The 21,844-nt window shown below is 43.9% G+C and overlaps 2 protein-coding genes across 2 annotated transcripts in view; both read left to right on the top strand.

The window, feature by feature from the left end:
• The first annotated feature begins 1,569 nt into the window (after positions 1-1,569).
• TIGD4 (tigger transposable element derived 4) lies at positions 1,570-5,869 on the top strand. The gene has a single exon (XM_035113246.3). The coding sequence runs from the start codon at positions 2,366-2,368 to the stop codon at positions 3,914-3,916; it is 1,551 nt and encodes a 516-aa protein (XP_034969137.1). The 5' UTR covers positions 1,570-2,365; the 3' UTR covers positions 3,917-5,869.
• An 8,186-nt stretch (positions 5,870-14,055) lies between these two features.
• Positions 14,056-21,844, top strand: part of TMEM154 (transmembrane protein 154) — a 31,186-nt gene continuing 23,397 nt past the window's right edge. Inside the window, exon 1 of the mRNA XM_035113456.3 lies at positions 14,056-14,439. Coding sequence (XP_034969347.1) covers positions 14,079-14,439 — 361 coding nt within the window. The 5' untranslated portion in view covers positions 14,056-14,078. The remainder of the gene's footprint in view (positions 14,440-21,844) is intronic.

The raw sequence follows: 21,844 nt of genomic DNA on the forward strand, positions 1-21,844 counted from the left end.
GCGGAATGCTTGATAGGACACGATTCTACTTTTAGAGCACAAGTGGTGAACCTCGTGCCAAATTTGGCCCTATAGTGTTCTCTGGCTGGCCCCCAGGACTCTGCACAGGCCACACCCATTCACCAGGCATGCTCAACACCCTCCTTGAGTGTTTTGCCCTGCTAGAATGTGCCCTTGAACTCTGACATTGCAGCATAGAGAGGAAAGCATGAGTATACAGTATGGAGAAACTAGCCTAGTTAAATAAGCAGGGAGACAATATACAACCTTGTCGTACTCCTTGCCCAATTTTGAATCAATCAGTTGTTCCATATCCAGTTCTAACTGTAGCTTCTTGTCCCATACAGAGATTTCTCAGGAGACAGATGAGGTGATCAGGCACTCCCATTTTTTTAAGAACTTGCCATAGTTTCCTGTGGTTGATGCAGTCAAAGGCTTTTGCATAGTCAATGAAGCAGAAGTAGATGTTTTTCTGGAACTCTCTAGCTTTCTCCATAATCCAGCGCATGTTTGCTATTTGGTCTCTGGTTCCTCTGCCCCTTCGAAATCCAGCTTGCACTTCTGGGAGTTCTCAGTCCACATACTGCTTAAGTCTGCCTTGTAGAATTTTAAGCATAACCTTGCTAGCGTGTGAAATGAGCGCAATTGTGCGATAGTTGGAGCATTCTTTGGCACTGCCCTTCTTTGGGATTGGGATGTAGACTGATCTTCTCCAATCCTCTGGCCATTGCTGAGTTTTCCAAACTTGCTGGCATATTGAGTGTAGCACCTTAACAGCAGCATCTTTTAAAATTTTAAATATTTTAACTTATTTAACTTATGTGAAGAATTCATCATGTGAAAGGCTGGACTAGATGAATCCCAAGCCAGAATTAAGATTTCCGGAAAAAATATCAACAACCTCAGATATGCAGATGACACAACCTTGATGGCAGAAAGTGAGGAGGAATTAAAGAACCTTTTAAGGAGGGTGAAAGAGGAGAGCGCAAAATATGGTCTGAAGCTCAACATCAAAAAAACCAAGATCATGGCAACTGGTCCCATCACCTCCTGGCAAATAGAAGGCGAAGAAATGGAGGCAGTGAGAGATTTTACTTTCTTGGGCTCCTTGATCACTGCAGATGGTGACAGCAGTCACAAAATTAAAAGACGCCTGCTTCTTGGGAGAAAAGCAATGACAAACCTAGGCAGCATCTTAAAAAGCAGAGACATCACCTTGCCAACAAAGGTCCGTATAGTTAAAGCGATGGTTTCCCCAGTAGTGATGTATGGAAGTGAGAGCTGGACCATAAAGAAGGCTGATTGCCGAAGAATTTATGCTTGTGAATTATGTTGCTGGAGGAGACTCTTGAGAGTCCCATGGACTGCAAGAAGATCAAACCTATGCATTCTGAAGGAAATCAGCCCCGAGCTGAGGCTTCAATACTTTGGCCACCCGAAGAGAAGAGAAGACTCCCTGGGAAAGACCCTGATGTTGGCACTAGGAGAAGGGGACATCAGAGGACAAGATGGTTGGACAGTGTTCTCGAAGCTACGAACATGAGTTTGACCAAACTGTGGGAGGCAGTGGAAGACAGGAGTGCATAGCTGCCAAGTTTTCCCTTTTCTCGCGAGGAAGCCTATTCAGCCTAAGGGAAAATCCCTTTAAAAAGGGGATAACTTGGCAGCTATGCAGGAGTGCCTGGTGGTGTGCTATGGTCCACAGGGTCACGAAGAGTCAGACACGACTAAACTACTAAACAACAATAGCCTTCTAGTTATTGTAATTGCTCTGCTCACTTTTGCCTCAGGCTTCACCCCCCACTAGCCCGTGGCCCCAGAAAACTGCTCAGAATAGACTGTATCCCATGAGCTGAAATAAGGTTTCCTAACCCTGTGCCAGGCATAGAGTGGGGCGGCAAAGATCCATGTTAAAACAGATACTGCAACAAATAGACACATCTGTCGGCAGATCAAATTAAAGCAGCAGTACTGACAAGTTTTACATACAATACAGATGAAGTTACGTTTCACACTTTATTTTGATGCGAGATAGGAAGATTCCTAGTTGCAAAGTACTTAACTCATTAGTCCACATGTTTGAAACTCAGCCTAGAGAAGTTATGGAAAATATTCTCATTGGGCAAAGATACTAGAAGGGCTTGTTTGTGCTCGTTCCATAGCTGTGTGCTTGTGATATACAAGAATATACCCATGGCATTGCTACTTTAACTCTGACGTTTATTTATTAACACAGTGACGTTTATACCATGAGATCAGGGTACTCATTTGAAAGCCAATCTAATTAAAGCACTTGAGGATAGCGAGCTGACAGAACGAATGTCTCTAGATGCATTTGAGCCTCTGAGGGAGTTTGGGGTGTACCATGGCGGAGTCTTCAGATGCTCCCTCACTTCTGCCTGCAGTAAGGAAGAAGAAAAGCTTATCAATCAAGGACAAAATTAGTATAATAGCTGCAATAGAAAGTGGCAAGAAGAAGACAGACATTGCGGAAAGGTACGGTATAAAGAAAAACTCCTTGTCCTCCATCATGAAGAACAAAGATAAAGTTTTAGAAGCCTTTGAATTGTGGCAATTTGACCCTAAAAGAAAAAGGTTAAGAACTGCATTTCATACAGATCTGGAAGAGGCACTGGTGAAGTGGTACAGAATGGCTCAGTGTTCAAATATACCAGTGAATGGGCCGATGCTACGCTTCCAAGCTAATGATTTTGCACAGAAACTTGGACATAACGATTTTAAATGCAGCAATGGCTGGCTAGATCGTTTTAAAGCAAGGTATGGACTGGCATTCAGATCTCAGCCGGTTGTAGCTACTGCTCGTACTACTTGTACCACTACTGCTACCACTACAGAGGATACAGCAACTGCTTGGCATCAAAATATTCTGTCTTACTATTTAAAGGTTTATCAGCCAAATGATATATTTAACATGACGGAGACAGGATTGTTTTATCAGATGTTACCTAGTCCTACTTTTACATTTAAAGGAGAAACATGCTCCCTGGGAAAACTAGGCACAGAAAAAATAACTGTAGTGGTTGGCGTAAATATGGATGCTTCAGAAAAACTTCCGTTGCTTGTTATAGGAAAGAACAAAACTCCCTGGTGCTTTCAGGGTGTCACATCACTGCCTGTGGAATATCAGTCAACTACTATGGCACAGATGACTTCAGAGCTGTTTGATCAGTGGGTGAGCAAACTTGACAAGAGATTTCAAATGCAGGAGCGTCACATCATTATTTTTGTGGACTCTTTCCCTTTTCACGCAGAGGTAAGGAATTTAAAGTCTATCAGACTTGTATCCTTTCCTTCTTGCTCACCCTCCAGATTTACAGGTGTGAAACAAAATATCACCAAGTGTCTGAAAGTAAAATACCGGTGCCTTCTTATCAAGAGATTTGTAGACTGTGTTGAAAGTGGTAAGGAATTCACGCTGACTTTGCTTGATGCAGTTGACATGTTATACTTCTGTTGGAGGGCTGTATCTCCAGGAACAGTTGTTAAAAGTCATAGCAAAGAAGGGTTTAGATCACAAACTGGGGAAAACATTGATGAGGACACAGAAACGGAAATTAATTTTGATTTGGCTGCCTATGCTTTGGCAGCAGGAGTTGAGTTTCCAAAAGGCTTGTCTTTGGAGGAATTTGTAGCTTTCAATGATGACTTGATAAATTGTGAAATGCCTCCTAACACTGAAATATCACAGGCTAAAAAATGTACTTCAAGTGGAATTTATGAGAAGGATGAAGATGATGACTTTCCAGGATGTAAACACCCCTTGCCATCAAAGAAGGAGGCCCTTACTGCTTTGGATACTCTTCGAAGATTTCTTAGACATCAAGATTTGAAGGAATCTCTTCATACTTCCTTCACAGTTCTGGAGGACTTTATTCACCTTGCAGCATCTAAATAAGTACTTTAATGGAAACTACTAATTGCTTAGTTCGTTTTAAAAACAACTCTATCATATAGTACAGGCCTATAAAATTTGAGGCCTATTATGCTAAACCCGGCCTATGAGCCTTGTATGGTGGATTTTGCTGCCTCCATGGAACTGCAAAAACCCGGAGAGCTGTCAAATGCCCACCACATCTTAGTGCATGGCTGGTGGATTGTGTCTGCCTTGGCAGGTCACAAACTGGACAGACCCAATGAACAATGCAAGATTTTGTGGATTGTGTTGCAATGGTGCTACCCTGATCCATAATTCTGTCTACGCTCTCAAGTTACAGTTGTATTCTTCTCACACCAGAAAAAATTCAGAGTAGCATTTGAGGCTGACAACAACCCTGTAAGGTAGATTATGGCAAGAGATCGAGGTGTATCTTTGTAAGCACTGCTGTATAACAACTAGTTTATGTTAATGCAAGGTATCCTAAAATAGTAGTTTTTCTTTCTGCATTGATTACAGTATTATGATTAGATATTTATTTATACCCTGCCTGATGGGACTCAAAGCAGCTTACAGATATAATGTTCTGTTACTGCTTTCTGTTTCTTTAGCTGAAGATGCTTCCCCAGCTCTTCCAGTCAGTAGCCCTTGAGTGGAATCTTGGCATATTGCTTTGACAAGCAATTCCCCACCATCTAACACATCTAATATTATACCCTTAAAGAGATCACATTACAAAACTAACTGTGAGATGCATAGCAGCAAAGTGGGTCAGGTTTGACATGGATGTAAAATGTGACTTGAGCTGCCAGCATGAAGTACTTTACGCAAAGTGTGTGAAGAAAACACTAAAATAAATGAAATATTTAAGACTAGAATGTACTTACATTTCACTGGCTCTGTTTCACATGATGCAGACTAAATAAGTTATTTTGTTATGAATTAAATCAAGTAACATTAACAGATAACAATATATACCCACATGCTCAGGCCTTTATAGCAGCTCAATATATTAGGAAGATGTTAAGACCCAGAGGATACAGACTGGGTATCTCCCATCCTAACCTATCTCCCTAAAGCTGGGGAAGAAACAGAACTGGCGAAGAACCAGAGGTCTGCTTAGAAAGTGTATACTTAAGTGGGCAACTGGTGCATCTTGGCACCCAGCTGGTGATCTGAAAGAGAATGGCCTGGCTTTCCTAGCGTAAAACAGCTCAGTGTGTGCCTGACCTTTGCCCTGCTTCTTTGTTCATTCTAGCACTGGATCCTGACTGGGTCTCCCTTTGCTTTGTGCCACAATTCTGCCTGCGCTTTGGTCTCTGTGCCTGGTTGGACTCCACTAAGATGAGCTGATCTCGGACAGAAGCAGAAAACGATCCAAATAACTGGTGGTATTCAACTAAGTTTTATTAAAAGCAGACCCACTGAAATTAATGAACGCGACCAAGTTAGATCTGTCGTTTTTAGTGCATCTACTCCAAGCAGCATACCACCCAAAATACTGGCTAAATATTTTCTGAGCTGTTCTGGATAAATAAAAACAAAAAACAACCCTTCCTACACAGTCTGAAATTTCCAGATGCTTCAGACTATAACTCCCACGAGCTCCAGCCATCCTGGGTAATGGATGGGAATAATGGGAGTTGCAATCTGACTGCTTTAAGGAAAACCATTTGGCTCACTCTGACTTTAGCTGCCCAGATGGGTGGGGTATAAATTAAAAATTATTATTATTATTATTATTTATTATTATTATTATTATTTAAAACTCTATTTCTCTGCACCTGATGGCAAATTATAGTGCCTTACATAAAAGTGTGTGTGTGTGTGTGTGTGTACACAAGATTCTGACTACTATTCTTACCACCACAGCGCATGATGGTGATCTCATGATATAATTTCAGCAGTACTGTTTATGGCAGTATTCTAAAACGTGTATCCCAGTACTACAGAACTTTCTCTCTCTCTCTCTCTCTCTCTAATATATATATATATATATATATATATATATATATATATATATATACACATACACATATATATATACATATATACATATATAATATGTTACTCTGCCCATCTGGTTGATGGTTTTCTTTTCTTTACGTTGCTTAATTCATGTTTATAGGGGGCAGGATCAAAGGCACTTTGCAAAAAATACCATACACAAATTACATAATCTTTGGAAAGTGATCCTGAGTATGTACTTTGGCTTAAGAATGTAAGAGTGCCAGAGAGCAACTTAGAGGTTTATTGGCAGGGCAACAACTAAGGCTATGCACACATTGCATTTATTCTGGCTCTAGAGTGCTCCCACTGCTGGTTTTTGAAACCGTGTACACGTGACATTAGTCGCAATCCATGTCTATGATGTAGTTCCTCAAATAACAGAGGACAAGTTTGCTCTATCTTCTCCATGACAGCCACCCAGATATTTGAAGACTGGTATTATACCTACCCACTGCCTTAATCTTTACAAGGTAAATTTATGGTGGTATGGTTTAGCATTGATTCCACTTATAAAAGAGAGCATTGCTGTTACCTCATCCCTGCCTTTGTATGTCTTGGGATGTGGTAATGTTGTTTCCTGAGTAAACAGTCATTGAATGACACTCTCACACACCTGGAAGAAGAAGAAAAGAGAATTATGTTAATACTATTTGAGTTAGGGATAAGGTAAATACATTACCATAACACTGCTAACAAAATGCATCACACAAAGTTTCCGTTTTATTACTTGGTCTGTAATTTCATTTTCGGGTTGTGTTGGTCCTTCCCTAGCAATGTCCCTGCTCTTCCCCACTGTTATAACACTCTTGCTTCCTGTAGTTTTGAGGCCCTTCAGATTTGGTTGGTCCAACTACCTTTAGCCATGCTGGCAGGGGCTGATGGGAATTGGAGTCCGACCACTTTTGGAGGGCCACAGGTTCCCCCAGGTTGCCCCTAGGTCTTGTTGATCCAGTGTGACAGCACTTCCCCCTCCCTGCAAAATGTTGTTATGCTCATAAATCCTACTTGGGTGACTTTAAAAGGTGAACTTAGTGGACCATGAAGTCCCTTAAGAAAAATAAACCTATATTTGGCAAGTTCAGATACGCAAACAGTGGAAGCAGAAGTAAAAGAATTTAGAGAAACTGTTGAACATCGGCATTACAAAAGAAAAGTCATTTAAAGATTTATTGCTTCTTAATGAAATTTGGTTCTCTTTGGATATGCATATTCTGGGATTCATCACCCCTAGGAGCTAAATATAGTTACTCTTTTGAAAACTCTACTTTCAAAACTCTACTTTTGGGGGGTGGGAACCCTGCCTGCAGCCAGGCTTTGGTCCAGGCATCCCCAAACTTCGGCCCTCCAGATGTTTTGGACTACATTTCCCATCCTCCCCGACCACTGGTCCTGTTAGCTAGGGATCATGGCACTTGTAGGCCGAAACATCTGGAGGGCTGCAGTTTGGGGATGCCTGCTTTGGTCAGTAGAGTGTACACACAGTTATAGCCAAGAGCAGGGGAGGCTTGTGGGATTCAAGTTGTTTTTATACAGTACTAGAACTCCCAAGATCCTCCAAGTGGAGCTAACTGCAAAAGAGATACATCTAAAATTAAAGAATTGTGATCCCAGGAGTTTGAGTGCTAGAACTAAATGGAATTCACAGTCCTTCCATACCTTTCCTCCAAGGTGTCTTTATTAAGAGAACAAAAGGAAGGGGGCTCTGTGTCAGATGCCAAAGGGGTGGTGCCCCTCCTCCAGATCTTAGATAGCTAGAAGGACAAAGCCTGAGTTGGAGAGCAGAGTTTGCTGTGATGTGACCTAGAGCAGGCATCCCCAAACCTCCAGATGTTTTGAACTACAATTCCCATCATCTCTGACCACTGGTCCTGTTAGCTAGGGATCATGGGAGTTGTAGGCCAAAACATCTGGGGGCCATAGTTTGGGGATGCCTGACCTACCGTGTTTCTCATATTTTAAGGCATCCCTACAAAATAAGGCATGGCAGGATTTTCCTGAGGTGGAAAAATATAAGGCATACCTCGAAAATAAGCCGTACCAGGTGGTGGGAGCAGGTCTGTGGCAAAGAAGGGTTGCTGCTGCCGCGTTAACCCCCGGGACCTGGCTGCAGCCTCAGCGCGCAGCGCGCGCAGCCCCAAGACCCGGCTGCAGCCTCAGCGCACAGCGTGCACAGCCCCAAGACCCAGCTGCAGCCTCAGCGCACAGCGCGCGCAGCCCCAAGACCCAGCTGCAGCCTCAGCGCACAGCCCCAAGACCCGGCTGCAGCCTCAGCGCACAGCCCCAAGACCCGGATGCAGCCTCAGCGCACAGCGCGCGCAGCCCCAAGACCCAGCTGCAGCCTCAGCGCACAGCGCGCACAGCCCCAAGACCCAGCTGCAGCCTCAGCGCACAGCGCGCACAGCCCCAAGACCCGGCTGCAGCCTTTGCGCACCGCACGCTGACACCCGGGACCCGGCTGTAGCCTCAGCGCGCAGCCCCAGGACCCGGCTGCAGCCTTTGCGCGCGGACACCCGGGACCCGGCTGCAGCCTCAGCGCGCAGCCCCAAGACCCGGCTGCAGCCTTTGCCTGCCGCACGCGAAGCCCTGGTGGGAGCAGGTCTGTGGTCTGTACAGATACCGGTACCGGTACTTAATTAAAAAATAAGACATCCCTTGAAAATAAGCCATGGTGTGTTTTTTTCAGGAAAAAATAAATATAAGACGTGTCTTATAATATGAGAAACACGGTAGAGGAAAAAGCTGCAGGCTGTAAAGGCAAGGAGAGAGTCAGAACTGGGGTGTTAATGCTGTGAGCCTCTCCATCTCAGGCTCAGGTTGTATATATGTGTAAACAAACCATATATCATAAAGACACCACAGTCTCTGCTGTGCCTCATTTCCAAAAGGAAACATAAATCCTGGGTAAGTGCCTGGAACCCCTGGAATCTCTCACTGCTCAGAGAATGGGGTGAAGTCCAATACTATTTTATTTGGGCAGGGTGTATGGAATTGTATTTGTTGCCATTGTAAAGCAGTTGGGAATCAGAAATCCTTGCCAGTCTACTTCAGATTACGTAGTGACCTACCAATAGATTACAGTCTACCTTCTGCCCATTCCTCCCATATCAGATGTGATCCTATGCACACTGATTGGAAATAATCTCCATTGACCATAAAGGACATTGTTTCCAAGTAAACCTGCCAAGCACTGAGCTGGGAAGTCTGATCTAAATTACAACAATGTTGCTCCTGTGAGTTTACAAAGGAGTTAAGCAGAATATGATAGCAATCTTTAGAATTAAAAAACAAACAAATGTTTTAACATATATATATATTTTAAAAAACCAGAGCCTCAGCTTTGTTCTAGCAATTCCAAAAATTGAGACTACATATTCCTCACCCCCCAGGCATTTACCTTCACCAATTTAGGTTCAGCTTTCAAAACCACCTTAATAATGAAACGCTCCAAGCCCTTAAGATGCACATCTGTTGTTGTTAACATTAAAACCCTTCTGTAAGTAAACTGTAGCAGGTCATAGCAGGGCACTAGAGGGCGCTGCTAAAGCAATAATCAGAGTACTGTATATGTGTGGTTTGGTGTGGTGTGGGAATTAAACCCCAAAAATATCCAGCCAAAAGTTTAAAATGATATTGGTGGTTTCGTATTCTGCATAGTGTTACTTGTTCACTTTTAAATGGACCTAGACGTATTTGGTCTCTTTTCCTTGTGTACTTCTTAAATATTATGGTTGCAAGATCTTCAGTGAAGTTCTATTTTTAAGTTTTCATTTATATCAGTTCTAAGGCGATGTGGTACTTCACATATGAGGAAAGAGGATGGGGAGAGAAGAGAATACTTTTCACTCTTAAAACCCACCCTTTGGACACATAACCAGGGCAGGGAGCAAACCTGAACAAGCAATATAGCACACAAACACACCTGAGGTACTGGGTCACTTCTATTTTTCAGCCTACTGTACCTCACGGGATAAAGGGGGAAGCTATTTATGCCACAGGAAGCGTGGGGTTTAGAGAGATGAATAAATAAATCAATATGATTGCTTTAAAAAATTGAAAGTTGAACTCCGTGCCCCGATGCCACATCTGGCAGAAAGACCTGATGTAGTCAAGAGATGAGGAAGGTAATGTATTTCTGGTCAGCTGTGACGTGACCATTGGGCAGAGGGAGGCAGCTGCCTCAGGCTTCCCTTGCTGAGGGGTGGCAGCGCAGCAGCGGCACCTCCTTGACTGTTCCTCTCTGCTGGAGGGCAGAATTGGGTGTGCCAGGTAGACTGCCCTGCACCCAGTAGCCCTCAAGTGTGCTGGGGAATGCTGCTATCCTGTTGCCAGCCTTGAAGTTTGAGTCAGCTCTCGGTCCCTTCGCCTTCTGAACATGAAGGCTGGCACCATCTTGCCCTTTGCCTCAGGCAGCAAAATGTCTTGGGCTGGCTCCTTCTGTGGTTCTGCGTACTGCAGCGTTACCCTGTGCTTTAAATGAGCAAAAAAACACCTTTATTGTCTTAATCCGCCCTGCCCCCAAGTCCATGTTTTGCTGTTTTCTGGTAGTCCTAGCAATGAGTCGAAAACCAAATGAATTGAAACTCTACCAGCTATTAAGGTAGAATGAAGGGCTTTAAAAATGGCACGATCTTGTCCCCAGCAGTTGATGGCCTGCAACAGAACAGAACACAAGGCTTTGCTTCAACCCAAACCATATGCTTTGACTCTGTGCCAGGCTGGTAGCTGCTGCCACAGAAGCACCAAGCAATATGTTTTATAGGCACATTGTTGCTGGGTGTCAACATTTACATGCCAATGCTCTGCATGCTTTCCCAGCTTGCTTTCTGTTTTGTGTACTTAGCGAGGTGTCCAGGATAACAAGCCAAAAGATGGAGGGAGATACCTTGTTGCTTGGCACCAAGCCTTTTAAGATCAGGTGAGAGTTATGTATATGAATGTGGTGGAAGTCTGCAAAGGAGGAGTAACTGCGGGTGCATTCGCACATTCATTTTATGAACCGAAGTCTGTAGGGGTGCTTTCGGTGTGTCTGGAGCTGTGCACCATATCTTTAAGAGCACGTACAAAGGGATCAAATGTAGCTATTTTGGTAAGACACTCTGAATGCCAGACCCAATCTCCATCCACGTATCTGTCACATTTATTTCCAACCCATTTTCTAAGGAGTTCAGGGTGGGGGAATTGGGATTACCAGTATCCCATTTTATGGTGTTGGCAAACACTGCAAGGTCACTTTAGGTCACTTCCAGAGACAACCTGCTCAATGAGCACTCATCCTGATTTGTTTTAGGGGAGGCCAGGTGATGTTGCAAGTGTTTTTTCTCACTTTCTGGTGCATATCCCCATCACTTTTCTTATCAGATCTTTGGGGAAAGCAGAGTTTGTTATGCACCACCTCCTAAGCCACTACAATCATGATGACACCTGAATCTGCCAATACATGACTGAATCCAACCGGAAAATAGTGGCAGTCGGGAAACACCCTAAGCAGAAAGATTAAGGGTTGCCCAAGTCCACCAAGTGAGCCTTATGGTTGAATGGAGAAGAAGACTAGAAGTCAGATACCCCTAATCAGTTTTAACTGTCCAATTGTTTCCGACTATTTCAAACTGGGTGCGGTTCCTTTTGGTCTCTGCTCTGCAGGTAGGGGCAGATACCTTTCACAATTGGCTTTGACTTACACAGGAACATACGAAATGGCCTTCTTCAAAGTCAGATCACTGCTCCTTCTAACTTCTTGACACTGATCAGCCATGGATCTGCAGCGTTTGACAGGTGTATGCATATGTCTATTCTAAACAGATGTGAAGAAACTGAGATTTTGGGGAATTTAGAGAATTATGTTTCAAAAATATCAATGGATGGTTTGGTTATCTTTAGCTTCATTCTCTGTGTTGCTCGCCTGTTTTGGTGTGTGTCTCTTTCCCCACTAGGTTTCAGTCTCCAACAAAATAGAACAATATTTATATATTTTTGTGTAGCATAGTAAGTAAGGTAAGTCTTCAAAACTTCATCTATATTACAGATGAATTTATAATTATATAAAGGGCATTCTCTGCCTTAAGCCACCTTTTGTGGAATTCCCTCCCTACAGAGGTGCATCGGAATCAAGAATACAGAATCACAAAATTGTAGAGTTGGAAGGGACTCTGAGAGTCATCTGGTCCAACCCCCTGCAATGCAGGAATTCAACTAAAGCATTATTAAGAGCTCTAGTTCATCTTGCTTGTTTCCCCATACTCGATGCATTAGTATAGAGACAATTGACATCACGAATCATTTCCTCCAGCTGCTTCCTTCTTTTAGTTTCTTGCTGTCGGGGTCTTGTATCCTTGGCCTGCGCAGAGTATCATGGGAGTTACAAAGCCTCATGGGCCTCTGGCCCCAGAGAGAGAGATTGGCCTGGGAATCTAAACTTTTGAACCTCAGGAAGGAGGATCTGATGATTTCCACCCTGTTCTGTGACTGTTCTTTGATCCCGTGTACAATTTCCCCAACCTTGCAGCTGTGAAATCTCACATTCCTGCGTGATAAGAAATTAGGGAGGAAGGGCCGTCCGGTGTGTCTGGGAACTGAAAGGGCTAATTGCCTTACAGGTTGATTAATGAGTAAACACAGGGCATCTGTGTAGCATCCTAATTGATTGACAAGACAAACGGTTGTGGATCTTCTGATTGGATTATTCAAATGTAAAACTAACGGAGATTGGCTAATGACCTGTAAGCCCACGTGGGAATACCTCGAGGGTTTTGGGGATTTAAGTCTGTAAGAAGTAAGCTCTATTGTCCTTTTGTCTTGCAAAATGGCCCAGCAAGGTGCTGCTGCTTTGTTCCTTTTCAAGGAGCCTAAGAGAGACTGAGGTCTGCTGATGGCTCTTGACTGCAGCCTGCCTGGACGGAGAGACGCAGTCTTGATTTCAATTTTACCTTAAGTTTGTATCCGTAAGTTAGCTATACTTTTCTTGTTTTATCTTTGTATTCCTTTTTCTTGAGAACTGTTACATTTTGTATTGTTTAATCCTCTTTTACAATAAATAGTTAAAAGGTATTTCTTTGTGGATCTTGGTCCTTTCTGGTTACACTGCTAATTCTAGTCCTCAGCTGCTTTGTCCTCTACCAGGATAAGTGTTAAGTGTTGGTCCCAGTTGGCTTTAAGAAGCACCCGGGTGGTGGCAGCTATACCATTGCAGGAATTGTTTTGTAACCTTTGTTAGAGTCCCTGAGTACAGCTAGATCCTTTCCCATGTAACGTGGGGCAGCCAAGCGGGCTCCGGATGGAGGGCTGGTGTGCCGGTGGGGAAAGACATTGAAGGTGCTGCAGGGCTTTAACACCACACTTGCCCTTTAGCAGGTTTCTGGGAGCACCACTTTATTTTCTTGTGCATCAATGAAGCTATTATCTCCAGTACTAGGTGTTCTTCTTATGCTTGTAATATTGCCTCCCTCCCCGTCACTGGAACCTTTGCTATATAGCTTTCATCAAATGCTGAAGATGCACCTCTTTACCTTGACCTTATAACTTCAGGTGTGCATTTTCAGAACCCACCCTTTATTATGAATGCTTTAACCGGTTTTTGATTTTGAATTGTTGTAACCGACTCTTGGACCTGATGGTGAAGGGCAGGCAACAAAATCAGTAGTAAATAATAGTGATTGAGAAGTATTTTATTATTGTGTTCAGTTATTACTAATAAAATAAATATTCAAAAGTTATTATTAGCCTGCATTCTCAGAAAATATGGATATTACACATATGATTGAATTTTACTCATTTGCACATTATAAGATCTTGGACTCAGCTATACTGCTGCAAATAAAATGTTTTAAATATGTTGTAAAGTGACACTAGATGGCAACAGTGAGCTATGCCAAATTCAATGTATTTTTCAAAACGTTTTTAAAGCATTTTCACAGCGTTTTTAATATGTGTGTAGATTCCACCCTTGTTGCTCTGATGCTTTTTGGTGAGCAGCACCATTTGAATGTTAGGAAGGTTTATCTTGCAGGCTGAGAAGCAGGGTGGGGCGGTTGCAAAGGCAACTGGCTTCTCTGTTGAAGTTGCACTGTGAATCATGCTGTTCTGTTAGGCGAAGAGGCTCTCTCCCTAGGCGTGGTGCAGCCTGGGGGACAATGATTACGCTAATGTGCAGTTACTTACCTTTTCCAAGCACTTGGGCATGTGGGTTACATTTATCTGCCAGGGTGGAGCCTCAAACCAGATTTGCCTGGCAGAGTGTCTGTGGCAGGATCGCCAGCAGTTAGTCTGGAATCGAAGTCTGGAATCCTTCGGTGAGCTACTTGGAGTGCAGAGTGGAAGAAGAAAGAGGAACTATTGTGCTGCTGGGTCCCAGTTACGCAAACCCCCCTCTGACACTTCACAGATGGAGAGAGAGAGAGATCATACTCCTGTGCATGAGTGGGTGGTGCTAAGGTCAGAGTCAGGAAACCTAGCAGCAAGTAGAAAGCAGGAACTAAAATATATCTGCAAACAGATGGCTTCAGACACCAAAAGCAGTGAAGCAAGCTACACACTGAACGGCAAGTCAACTTCGTATTATGTACACATCTATGAACATTGATGCCATTTAGACTATTTTACACCAAGGCACCACACTATTAACTAGCCCAGTGAGTCCATAGTAGCAGAAAAAATATATATTATTATAGAATATTTGGGGGCATGTGAGGATTGCTCTGCCTTTCAAATGGAGCAACTGCAGCCTCCCCTCTCGACAAAATCAGCAGTTGCCTTTAAAGGAATACATTTTCTGCCAGATTCTTAGCTTGCCTCAGTGAGATCTTTGAGCTTGAGAATTATAGCTAACTGTAATGTAAAGGGGATAGGAGGGAACTTGCCAACAACTTTGGTAGGCAGTTTCTTCGTGACGTTTCCTCTGTGTTTCAGTTTTAGGTGTCACAGGCATGTATATTTGTGCATCAGTTTGCAAATTTATCTTTAAAAAGGACTGGAGAAAAACTTTGTTTTCAGTAATATATGCTTTTTTGTGTGCACATGAATTCCCTTAATATACCGTAAGCATTTTTGCAAGCCATTTCCCCTAATATAGTTTTGTACATGGTGTTCACTAAAGCAGGCATTTGTTGTGCAGGCTTTGGGGTTGGAGAACTGCATCACAAAAGTTGGAGTGGTACAAAATTCAAAGGGTAGCTGTGTTTTGGTTTGCTTATTGGTTTGGAAGTTGGGTATTTGGTAACGCGAACCTTGTGAATTTATCTACCATTGCTATCAGAGGTTGGGCTTTTGCCCAGTAAGGGCTATGTAAAGCAAAGTTTTCCAAACTGATTCTAGACAACTGAATGGTATGCCTTTCCATGGCATTTAACTTGTCTATCCTGAACTGACCTCATTATAAAGGCTTTTGGCTTCCAGTGCACCAGTTTTTCCTGTCTGTAGGAACATATTGTTATGGGTTGGGTTGGGGGGGGTTGTCAGTCTGGAGCAGCATTCGGCAGCCTGTGCTGGTTCACTCCAGCGGAGATCCCTCTGTGGGCACGCGCGCATGCGCACGTGATTTCCGGCATCTGCATGTGTGCAGATGTGATTTCTGGCACCACAGAAGCAAGTCCCCGTGCAGTGCTGCACTGGTTTAGCACAGCGCGGGAGGACTTGCCAAGCGGGTGGCTTGGTTTGGGGGCGGCTTGCGGGCCAGTTAAACGACCCCTGTGGACCGCTTGTGGCCCATGGGCCTTAGGTTGCTGACCCCTGGTCTGGAGGATACCTGTGGGTTCCTTCCAAATTTGTGATCCTATGTATGTAAGGTTAGAATTTATGAGAGGAAACCAACCAAGCCAGTTCTGTTGTTAATGGAATAACCAATAAAGTTCTGGCATTTACTGTACATGTCATAAGAGGCTGACATTGAAACAAATGGGCAAAGCTTTTCCCACCTTACCTGCTGGATGCCACATCATCATCCTAGGATGGGGAACAAAAATGGCCAGGTTCTGCATGTGTGAGTTTCGCAGATGCTGGGAGCTGGAGACACAGAGACAGGTGGACCCCAGAGCTGTGACTTGGGGCTTCCCTGGAAGCCAAATTGGGAAGCAATATCTACTAGAGTGTTAGTGCTGTAAGCCTCTCCACCCTATGCTCAGGCTGTATATATGTGTAAATAAAGTCGTATATTCTAAAGACACTACAGTCTCCATTGACCTTCATTTCTAAGGAAACCAAACCCTTGGTCAGCTCTGGAATCACTGGAGTCTCTTGTTCCTCAAAGATTGGGGTGCATGCAACAATATGATGCTGCCTTCCACAGAGTCAGATCATTGGTCCATCTATTGCATAATGTATTTTCTATTACACTGACAGACGGTGACCCAGCTCTATCTAGAGACACCAGAGATTGAACTTGGGACTGAGCTCCAGCTCTTCCTCATCTTTGTGACTGCCTGCCTGCCTGCCTCCCTGCCCGTGCTTTTGCTGGCTGACCTTCCTATGAATCCTCATTCCAGACCCTTTCAGCTCAGCCTCTCCTAGTCAGCAAATGACTGGAGTGAACCTCCAGTTAATCTGCTTCAGTGCTCCACCCTGACTCTGGTCCCAGTCTTGCTAGAACTTGTACCTTCAGCCGTCTGCATGCTCAGTAGCATATGTCATAGGCTGAAAGATTGTGATTAGGTCTCCCCAGACTGCATCTAGCCACAAAACCACACTGGCTCTCTTCTATGATCATGATTTCTACCACATTCTTCTACTGATTGCATTCTGAGCAGTTCTCAGCACAGATTAAGAACAGTGATAATAAAACATTAGGTTTAATTTCCCCAGGATTCCAAGACAGCTCCAGCCTCAAAACCCAGAAATCCAGCTCCATATAAGAAAAATGGAAGAATGGCATCATACTGTATTTCACGGGGCCACAGACAGGTGGCACTGTAAACTGCAGAGGCGGTAGATGGGCAGCCTAGGCAAGCCATAGGAAGGCAGACAGAACAGGCTGCAGCAGCAGGCTTGCTATGAAACCTCCTTCACCTGCCAACCCCTGCTGCTGGACACCTCCTCCCCAGCGAGCTTGGGGATCTGCTGTTTCTGCCCCCACTGCCAATTAGAAGTGTGGAAATGTGGCAAGAAGCAGTGGCCGCCCAGCCTCATAATCCATTGCTGCCATCACTGAGTAGAATAAAGAGTTAGATAAAGTGCCTGCAGCAGAGGAAGATCACAATGCTGGCTGGCTGCTGCCTCTGGCCTCCTACCTGACATCAGAGGTGGAAAGTCCTTTGTGAGCTTCCCACACTTCTCCACCTCCAACATTAGAGGTGCAAAGGGGAAGCACTTTGGGAGACTGTAAAGCCCTTTCTTGCATTCCCTCCCCCCACCCCCTCAACCTCTGGTGTTGCAGGTTAAAAGTGGGAGTGTGGGAATGAAGGCTGCTGCCGCCACCACTGGCACTGCATGAAGCAAGAAATGCAGAAGGTAAAATGCCAGCTTCTTGCCGGCTTCTCACAGTGGGTGCCAGGGAACCCTGCAATGGATTTTGACAGGTGGGCGGGACAACCCACCTGCCAACCATGTGGTGGGATAACAATGTCATGTGAGCAGCAAGTGAGTTCCCCCACCCACCTGGCAAAGCTGGTTCATGCAGTAGGAACTAAAGGTCCCCCACTAAGGGGTTGGTGGGGCTGAAGGGGGAGTTGATGAGCCATGGAAAAACCCCTAGTACAGGCATAGGCAACCTTGGCTCTCCAGATGTTTTAGAACTACAACTCCCATGATCCCTGACCACTGGGATCCCTGTTAGCTAGGGATCGTGGGAGTTGTGGTTCCAAAACATCTGGAGAGCCAAGGTTGCCTATGCCTGCCCTAGTACTTGGTATGTGGGTGTCACTTTTATAAAGTTTTTGTGATCTGCCCTGGTATCTATACCAGATGGAGGGCAGTTTAGAAACCAGAGAAATAAATAATCAAAAAATAAATATTATTAATATAGTATTTATTTACATTCATTATAAATATTATGTAGTTTTTGTCCTTGTTTGAAGGCACACCTCTTTATCCTGAACTTTGATACCTGTCAATACATATATAGATATATATTTAGGTCCCACCCTATTCCTTTGACTGTACTTTGCTTTAACTGAATTTATACAGCATCATATTTTTAAATGGTTGTAGCCCGCCCTAGGACCTCATGGTGAAGGGTAGGTAAGTAATCTAATCATAATCGTAATATATTCCAGAGTTGATCCTCATAACAAGTGCTGGAAAGCAGATCTGGTGAAGCCAGGCTTAGATTAACCTCCGGCCAAATTCCTACTTTCTTCATTATTCATATCCTGGAGAAAGTGTGAGGTTATTGGCTTAGACCAGCTACGGTCTGGGAAGATTGGTTTGTTAGGTGACTTTGGCAGCAAACCTTGATCCCTTCTTTAGTACTTTGAGTTCCGCCTCCTACACATTTCCATCCAGCTTGGCTCCTTGTTTTTGTGTTTTGATAACTGTTAAGTAAAGCACTCCAAAACACACAGCTACTAATAAACAAACAACAACAACCGACTCCATCGCTAGCCAGCAGATTAATACTAGCATTGTAAACCCATTAACAAGCTGGCCAGTAAATGAATCATTGACCTATTTCTCAGAGATAATAGCTGAGAAACTGTAACTGATGACCTATAAAAGCAGCCGTGTTTAAGAAAGATTAATTGCTGCACCAGACTGAGCCAAGACATATTAGCTACCTCCTGGGCTCCTACCAATCACAGACAAGGCTCCCCAGAATGCATCTACTTGCTCACCCTTTGTCAGCCAGCAGATTCTGATTCAGATTGAGGGTGCATCTGATGTGTACACTGCGCATTTGTGCTTCATGCTCTGGTAACCGGGAATCTATCTGGCACTGTTGGAGGGGAAAACGACAATAAACAGCTCTTGAGATTAGTTTTCATGTGTGACTGTGAGTGTACAGTAAATGTATTGTATGAATGGCTCCTAACATTACTTGCTTCTTTGTAACTGTCAACTGGATAAATAAATTCTACATAGCAGCGGTGATTTCACAGTGAGCAGTTAGGGTGTATTTTATTTTTTAAAAAAATAATAACACTGCAGCACCACAAACTCACACAATGTAACATTGTAGTAGGACTAAGGAGGCCTGGGTTCAAATCTCCATGCGGCCATGAAGCTCAGCCTTGGCTCTGTATTTGCCATTCAGTCTTATCTATTTTACAGAGCTGCTGTGAGAATAACAGGGTGGAAGGGAGAGAACCATGCAGGCTGATTTGAGTCCTTTGCAGAAAGATGGATTATAAATGAATGAATGAAGACTATAATCTGAAATCTCAGTTTTGAATGTGTGTGTGTGCGAGAATCCAAATCTCTTGACTCCATTCTCCCCCACTATGCACAAGGAAAACATCCAGGGTGGAAAAACTGTTAATTACTTACACCCTGAAAAATGCATTTAAAAATGCATTTAGAAATGTATCTGAAGAAGTGTGCATGCACGTGAAAGCTCATACCAATGACAAACTTAGTTGGTCTCTAAGGTGCTGCTGGAAGGATTTTTTAATTTTGTTTTTAAAAATGGTTGTGTGAATTGGTTTGGGGCCGGTAGGGGAGGGAACTAGCGTCTGGTAGTGTGGGTTACCATCTAAAATACTCTAAACACTGATAATAGGATGAACATTTTTTAAAATTTCATCCTGTGCTCTACTTTTTCTGTGGGTATGAATTGTATTCTGAATTGTATGTCAATGCAATAAAAAGAAAGTTATAGAGATAATCCGTAACATTTTCAACTACTGGTAATTATCCATTGTAAGAACCAGCATCTTTATTGTCTGCAGTCCCTTTCTGAAGAAGCAACTTGATGTGGCAGGAGGTACCTAGTGATCCTAGCATTTCCCCCCTCTGCATTTCCTGACTAACAGGGCAGGCCTTACATGGAGGGAGCAATCTTGGTGTGCAGCTAGCTGCTTTCCAGGCAGCACAATTTCCCGCCCTCTTTCCTTCCCTCCCTCTTTGTGGCATTAAGAGCAGGGTGTGAAAATGTCTAAGGCCGGCACAGCTTGTTAAATCGATATGGATCATCACACAATTGCCCACAAGTACGCCCCTGGAGATGATACTGCCGCAAAGAATAGTTTCTCATCACCTATTTTTGCTGAATGAGGATGAGTCTGACAAGCACATGGAATATGTTAAAAATGGCTCTGCCTTTTGACATTGTACAAAATGTTCAAAACACTATGCACTTTTGTGTTGGAACATTCCTCAGGATTATGCACATACAGTACTATCTATCTGTATGCAAGGATGTGGGTCTGTTTTTTTTCTATTTCTGATGTGAAAACGGAGAGGATAGTAGGAAGATGCCTCATATTGAGACAGAACAGGTAGAATCATAGAATTATAGCTAGGGTTATGAAACATCTGGAATTTCCTGGACATAACCGGAATATTGCAGTCTGAAGCAGTGTCCAAAAACTACTCTCTTTTTTTTAAAAGCCCAACAACTTTGAAATTTTTGAAATATGGCAACCCTATCATAGAAGTATGGGACGTGGGTGGCGCTGTGGTCTAAACCACAGAGCCTAGGGCTTTGCCTATCAGAAGGTTGGCAGTTTGAATCCCTGCAATGGGGTGAGCTCCCATTGCTCGGTCCCAGCTCCTGCCAGCCTAGCAGTTCGAAAGCACATCAAGTGCAAGTAGATAAATAGGTACCGCTCCGGCGGGAAGGCAAACATCATTTCCATGTGCTGCCCTGGTTCGCCAGAAGTGGCTTAGTCCTGCTGACCACATGACCCGGAAGCTGTCTGCGGACAAACGCAAGCTTCTCGGCTTATGGAGCAAGATTAGCACCGCAACCCCAGAGTCATCCACGACTGGACCTAACGGTCAGGGGTCCCTTTACTCTTTACAGTTTATCATAGAAGTATTGTTCAGTCAGACAGAGGTTTTTCAAGGTTTCAGACATGAGTTTTTCTCAATACTTCCTGGAGATATGTGGGCTTGAACCTGGGAATTTTAGAAAGTGGAGTTTGTGATCTCTGCCACTGGGCTTATGAAACATAACTCACATGCATCATGGGTTTTCTGTGTGGCTTTGGGACAAAACAGTATACAAGCTTTCAAGCTTCCCAGAACTTTTTATATGTCTACAAAAATAGTGTTATGAGTTTGTGGGGTGTGAGACACTCTAAGTTCCTAGGTCCAATAAAAGTGAGAACTAATCAAGGTTTGGGGGAATTAAACTGTGGCAAACAGCTTATGTTAGAGATACTAGCCAGGCCTACCTGATCATGGCTTGTTGAGTGAGAGTTGTTAGGGGAACAAAGCTTGATGGTGGCCAAATCATTAACCAAACAGGGGCAGGGAGATGGGCAACTAACAGCATACGGGTGTGAGCCCCTCCTTCCTGTAGAGAGGTAGTTAGGTAAAGGGACCCCTGATCATTAGGTCCAGTCGTGACCGACTCTGGGGTTGCAGCACTCATCTCGCATTATTGGCCGAGGGAGCCGGCGTACAGCTTCCAGGTCATGTGGCCAGCATGACAAAGCCGCTTCTGGCGAACCAGAGCAGCACACGGAAATGCCGTTTACCTTCCCACTGTAGCGGTTCCTATTTATCTACTTGCACTTTGACGTGCTTTTGAACTGCTAGGTTGGCAGGAGCTGGGACTGAGCAACAGGAGATCACCCCATCGCAGGGATTTGAACCATCGACCTTCTGATCAGCAAGCCTTAGGCTCTGTGGTTTAACCCACAGCACCACCTGTGAGGTAGTTAGCAGGAGACAAAAGGCTAGTTTTTAGAATGGTCATTGGCAGTGATGTGCTGGCAAAAACTGTGAGGCTGTAAAAAGGAGACAGAGGGCATGGCTGATTTCTCTGCTGGATCCAAGTTCACTGTGCCTATGGGAGAAGCAAGAGACCTTATTGGAGTGTAATGCTTGGAGGCTCAGGTGGTATTGATGTGT

Source organism: Zootoca vivipara, chromosome Z1, assembly GCF_965207765.1.
Source record: "Zootoca vivipara chromosome Z1, rZooViv2.hap1.1, whole genome shotgun sequence".
Taxonomy (NCBI): Eukaryota; Metazoa; Chordata; class Lepidosauria; order Squamata; family Lacertidae; genus Zootoca; species Zootoca vivipara.